This window comes from Mastomys coucha, unplaced genomic scaffold (assembly GCF_008632895.1).
Source record: "Mastomys coucha isolate ucsf_1 unplaced genomic scaffold, UCSF_Mcou_1 pScaffold22, whole genome shotgun sequence".
Classification (NCBI taxonomy): Eukaryota; Metazoa; Chordata; class Mammalia; order Rodentia; family Muridae; genus Mastomys; species Mastomys coucha.
Genome location: NW_022196905.1, coordinates 231,327,161 through 231,333,160, shown reverse-complemented (window position 1 = coordinate 231,333,160; position 6,000 = coordinate 231,327,161). Strand labels below are relative to the sequence as shown.

At 39.7% G+C, this 6,000-nt stretch overlaps 1 protein-coding gene across 2 annotated transcripts in view; it reads right to left on the bottom strand.

The window, feature by feature from the left end:
- Window positions 1-54: 54 nt before the first annotated feature.
- Window positions 55-6,000, bottom strand: part of Lpcat2 (lysophosphatidylcholine acyltransferase 2) — a 63,332-nt gene continuing 57,386 nt past the window's right edge. The window contains exons 13-14 of one of the 2 annotated variants that reach the window (XM_031340859.1): window positions 5,240-5,375; window positions 55-1,889 (exon numbers count right to left, since the gene is read on the bottom strand). In XM_031340859.1, the coding sequence (XP_031196719.1) occupies window positions 1,708-1,889; window positions 5,240-5,375 (318 nt within the window). In that variant the 3' untranslated portion in view covers window positions 55-1,707. The remainder of the gene's footprint in view (window positions 1,890-5,239; window positions 5,376-6,000) is intronic. The other variant, XM_031340860.1, reaches the window with a different exon arrangement.

Below are 6,000 nucleotides of genomic sequence, written 5' to 3'. Positions count from 1 at the left end.
TATATACTTTATATATATATATGAAACTGACAGAAAACAAGAACTTGGTAATTGTCAAGTATTACACTGCAAATTTATTCACTGATGAAATCATAAACTAGAAATACCGTACTAACAGAAGTAGAAGTATAAAAACAAGGAAATTATGGAATCCTTTTTGAGAGTCTCATAGAAAGCCTCTAATTCCTAACTCTACTCGCTCAGGATTAGCAGATTACCATGTGGGCTTTCTGTGTGCATTTGAGTGCATGCATTCACTGAGTATAGCAGACACCAGTGTAAACATTACTTAGCATAACTAATTAAGCAATTGCTTCAGCTCATCTAAAACCTTTTAAAAATGCTTTAAGATATAGGAGGCAAATAATTACATATACTTAAGGATAAAATTGTGGTGCTCAATTATCCCAGTATATACTTAGAATATACCTGCTTCATGTGTGATAGTGTAAAACCATAGCTTTTGATTAAATATAGTCTCCCACACTACAGTCTCCCACACTTTCAGGGGACTCCTGACCTTTAAAACCGACTTTAAAATCTCTAGCTTATGGCTGACTGGCTAATTGATTCTGAAATCCAGCCAGAACAAAGAATTTGGTACCAAAGGAACCAATTATTTTTGTGCATTCTTTTAATAAATTGGTTCTTTATTCAAAACCTCAAACGTAAGTGATAGCAAGAGTATGCAGATGTGGGTCCCAATAAAAATGTCATTTGAAGAAATTTTTGCTTAGCTTAGGTGGTATTTCTGTCTCGGGCCACGCGAGCCACGGCCACACATTGACAAACTAAGCTTTTTGATTCCTTGGCTCTTGGCCACGTGCTGGTCACTTCTCTTTTCCATGTGAATATTTCTGACAAACTCTAAAGTTTGAGAGGAAAAATCAACAGGACAAAGCTCTCTCTTGGACTGCGCGGCAAAATACACCAATTTGGCCATTATGTAAAAAGAACAAATCGGATTTGTTTATTGGGAAAGTGCTGTCTTCGGAGCCAGCCAACTTCAATTCAATTCAGCTCTGTAGCAAACAATTCATTTTCTCATTAGGCAATCACTGTTCCCCTCAATAAGGCAATTCCCTGCTTGTGGCCCACTGCAATCATCTTTAAAACACAGTGCTTTCTATACTCTGGAGAGTGTAAAAGGATCCGCTGTCCTTACCCGGCATTTTAAAGAAACCTGCTATCCAGATGCAAGTCAAGGGGAATGTGTGCGCTTAGAAAGTATCAGCCAGGAAACTGAAATTTAAATGGAAATTTAAGCCAGTAAAGACAGAGATACAAAACTCTGCAGTGTTTTTCAGATTCCCATCCTTGCTGCCAGAAAGGGAAGGAATTAGAGAAAACATACATTATTACATGTGAAACGACTAAAAATTGTTTGTACTTGCTAGACACGCAGTATTGATTAATGCTGACAAGTACAGAGCTAAGACCGACGGATTTATTTATTATGAAAATTAATCTGAAAAATTCATTAAAAATATACAGCACTTATCAGCAGTCAACAAAACCAGTAGGGCACAATGTAAGACAAAAGGAACTTACTTGATACAGGCAGGTTACTAAAAAAACATTTTAGGAAGAAAATACGTCACTTTAGTAAAAAAAGCTTTACATTGTGAACATTAGTTAATAAGCACATTCACAACACGGTCAAGGAACGCTTTTCCCATGTTGCCTTTCGTCACTGGGAACCTTGGCTCAGTCAACCTTTTTGTCTGAGGCGCCCTCCTCTTGGCTCTCAGGACTGACTTTATTACTAGCAACGGAGAGAGCTGTCTGGACTTCTGGCAACGAAAATACATGGCATGTCTGAAGGTCTAAGTATGTTGTAAATATCTTGGCATATTCTGGGTGCTTTAGGGCAAAACTTTTGAATTCCTCTAGAAGAGAAAAAAAATCAACAAATTAGGGTGGGATTTTTTTTTTTTTTTGGCATGATAAAACTTAACAAAGTATCCTAATCATGTAATCATTGCAGAATCTTGTTACTCAACTCAAAAAAAAAAAAAAATAAAACTGAGGAGAATATAAACGGTTTAGCAGCTCTGGGATAGTTTTTCCAATATTTAGTCAAGTCAAAGACACACATTTTTAATGACTCACTAATTCTATTCTGAGGTACAAACCTGTGGAAATGGTAACTTGTACCTGGGAGACATGTATGAAAACTGTTCATAGCAAAGCAGTCTCATTCATAATAGGGAAAAAAGAAACCGGTTCAGATCAACAGGATCTGAATTAACAGGGATCAACAGGAGCCATGAATACAATTGTAGCATATTCACAGAGTATAAGGAATGCAATGTCAGCCAATGAACAATGCTGAATTTGGGACCATGTAGCTGAATGGAAAATGCCAGGTACAAAAGAATACAGGTTATAGGAGCTCATTTACATAAAGTTCAAAAACTTAGAATTAGCCATGTCTTGATACACACTTTGTGGTGAAATGATGACTTAAAGCAAGATAGAGATTCCTTTCCGAGTGGGGGAGAGGCTATGGCCATGAAGGGCCATGAGGAGGTCCTGGGGGCCGTGGAAAAGCTCTACTCATCTCTTGAATGGTAGCTACACAGGTGTTCCCTTCATAACATATGCTGTGCCCTACATTTTTCCTCTTATTCCACCTTCTATTTCTTTTATCCAGGACTGACTGTGCTAGGTTTTAAAGCTATCCTAACCCTTAACTCTTATATAGAAAGATGCAGACTTGACAAACTGACCCTGACTTATAATCAATAACGGCTAGGAAAGCAGGAAAGCACATTTAATAATCATATTACAAGAACCCCGAGTGCTGGCTCTTTTATATATCAGTGTTGCAGTTCTGGGAGCTGAGATAAAGATATGGATTTATCAATGAGGAGTTCAACTTCAAGTCTCTAACAAGCTTGAGTTTCCAAAATACATACTGTCCTTAGTTTTAAAGCCTCTTTCACATCTGTAGTCTATTTCAGTGATGAGAAGAACCTCAACGACTTCCAAGACAGATCCTGGAGCACAAGAAGAGCTGACTTACTAACTAAGGCGATACTCTGAAGACTCCGGCTTAGCTCAGAGGCGTGAGGCCCTTGGTGGGGTATCAGTGGCACTAACTTGCATCTTATTTCAGGCATGGTATGCCCTGGGAGACATAAGTAGGTGGATCTTGGTGGGTTCCAAGCCAGCTAGGGCTACACTGGTTTACCTATCTTAAACCAAACAAAAGTATCTCATTTTTTAGAAGTGCTGGGAAGTGACTATAGGTAGCACTAGGACAGTGATTGGCTAACAGAGAACCAAGAATGCTAACAATTTAAACAATCATGTTCTTACTTCATGCCAACATTTATTTTAAAAAATACTTAAGTGTCTCAAATTCTTTTATTTTTATTTTGATAATTTAGACTTACATAGGATTAGAGGAGGCGAGAGATTCTAGGTATTCTGAAAGGAAAAAGGTTGAACTGAAAAAACAGAAGTCTGGCCACTGGTTCTGGCTACCTCATCAGCAGATTGCCCATGTCCTAGTGGATGGTCCAACATCCGTATGCATATGTGAACCACTAATTGGACTCAGTGGGTTAGTTACAAAAAGATGAATAACAGTGGAAGGAAGATGTACTGAGGAAGCCTGGAAGGGGTTGGAGAGAGAACATGAGAGGTGGCTATGATAAAAAACTGTATATGGGGCTGGAGAGATGGCTCAGTGGTTCCCAACAGTCACATGTTGGCTCACAACCATCTATAACACCAGTTCCAGGGCACCTGATGCCCTCTTCTGGCCTCTGTGGGCTCCTGAGTATAAGGGAGGCACATAAACTCATATATTTTATAAACAAATATAAAAATAATTAAGTTTTAAAAAACATTGGTATTCAGAGTAATAGAGAGTGATAGAAAATTTAGCACACATGAGTTTTTGAAGACTTCTTTAAAAAAAATGAACTCAATAGGTTCATGGCCTTCTGTATGTAATTAAGAGAGTATATGGGCAGCCAACATACCAGTGACTAACACAGAGTAAAAGAAATATTTAGGGGTTAGTGAGATGGCTCAGTGGGTAAGAACACCGACTGCTCTTCTGAAGGTCATAAGTTCAAATCCCAGCAACCACATGGTGGCTCACAACCACCCATAATGAGATCTGACGCCCTCTTCTGGTGGTTTGAAGACAGCTACAGTGTACTTATAATAAATAAATAGAGAATAAGTTTTTTAAAAAAAGAAAGAAATATTTGACCTGCTTTTTCCATCCTATTTGCATCCATAGGCTGGAACTCTGTGAACACCATCAGGGCAATGTAATTAGGTAGTGAGAGAAGATCACTCCAGCCAGAGGGGAAAGCTTGTGGAAGATAAGAAAGCCTGCCATCCAGGACCACAGGTAAGTAGCAGGAAACAGTCATTTAGGCCTCTGTACAGAGATGTATTTTAAAGACTACTTGAGAAATATAAAGAAAGTGATTCACCACCATTGTTTTGATATATGATCTTGAGCCATCAGGATGAAGGAGAAGCTAATGTATGGGTCTGTATCTAAACCATAGGATGAAGGAGGAGCTAATGCATGGTCTGTATCTACATCCCAGGATGAAGGAGGAGCTAATGCATGGTCTGTATCTACATTCCAGGATGAAGGAGGAGCTAATTGCATGGTCTGTATCTACATCCCAGGCCATATTTTTGTGATGGTCACTTCCTCATGGGGAATTGCGACAGGATGAAAAAGACAAAGGCTTTCCATATTTATATAAACTACTATATTAAATATCAGCAAACTGTGTGGCTACTACTACCGTCAGTGCTTTGGTCCATACCCCTCCACTGCAGCTGACTACTGGTCACTCAGAGTAGCCTAGTCACTCACACTCAAGACAGATATGAAAGGCACAGAGGTGCAGTCAGTGGGACAGGCTCTACAGCCAGATGCTTAGAATCTGAATCCTGGTTCTGATGATCTTCAGGTGGACAGCCTTAAGAAAATTCCCTAAATCCTTTGTTCTTTACCAAACACAGATGTGAAAGCACAGGATACCGATTGCAGAAGTTTATATACACAAAACATAAAAGAGTACCTGACATGTAAGTCTTCAATGATTAGCTATTATTATCACCACTATGGCGACATTACCATCGGGGCCAACCCTGCTATTACCAAAAGTTAGCCTCGGGAAAACACACTCATCTGACTCTCGATTCTTCTCCTAGATGCTCTCTTAGTAAAGGGGGTTTGGGGCTGCCTACTCACCGAAGGAAACAGAGTCCCCTTGGGCAATTTCTCTGAAGAGACCAGAAACATTAAGATCAGGCACTCCAAGAGAAGCCTGCAGAATAGTGCAAAACTCCTCCTCTGTTATGTAGCCGTCCTCATCAACATCAAAGAGCTGCAAGGGAAAGAGCACACAGAGGTAGAGCCCTAAAGCATACAGTGCTGAGGTATTATTGAACTGTACTGGAAAGTAAAGTCTTTAATAGTGGAAATAGTGATTGTATGATATGTTAACTGTATGTATGCACACATAATGTATATACATGATATACAGGTACATATATGTGTATGTATGGAGAGAGAAAGAGAGAGAGAGAGAGAGAGAGAGAGAGAGAGAGAGAGAGAGAGAGAGAGAGGAGAGAGAATGCTCTCTGCTAGTCTTATAAGACAAAAATTTACAGCAGTTTAGGCGTGGAAAGAGACAGAACTAGAATAGGGGCTATACCAATAATAGTACATACTAAAAGACATGGTCGCCCTGGAGGGACGTGAGGAATCAGATAAGTCTACAAAGGCTTTTAGAGAAGCTGTCATTATAGTTTGCTCTCATAGTATAAAGAGATATTCCCACAAGATAAGAGGAATGGCAGGTGAGTCCCTGGGACTTGAGTTGGAGAAGTCACAACCGGATCATGATGGGTACATATGGCCCCACCTAACACTGGAAAGGGGAGTGGCGTGACCACATGTGTTATGAAGCAGAGTGTGTAGGGCAGGGTGGAGGCAGGAGACTGCTAAGA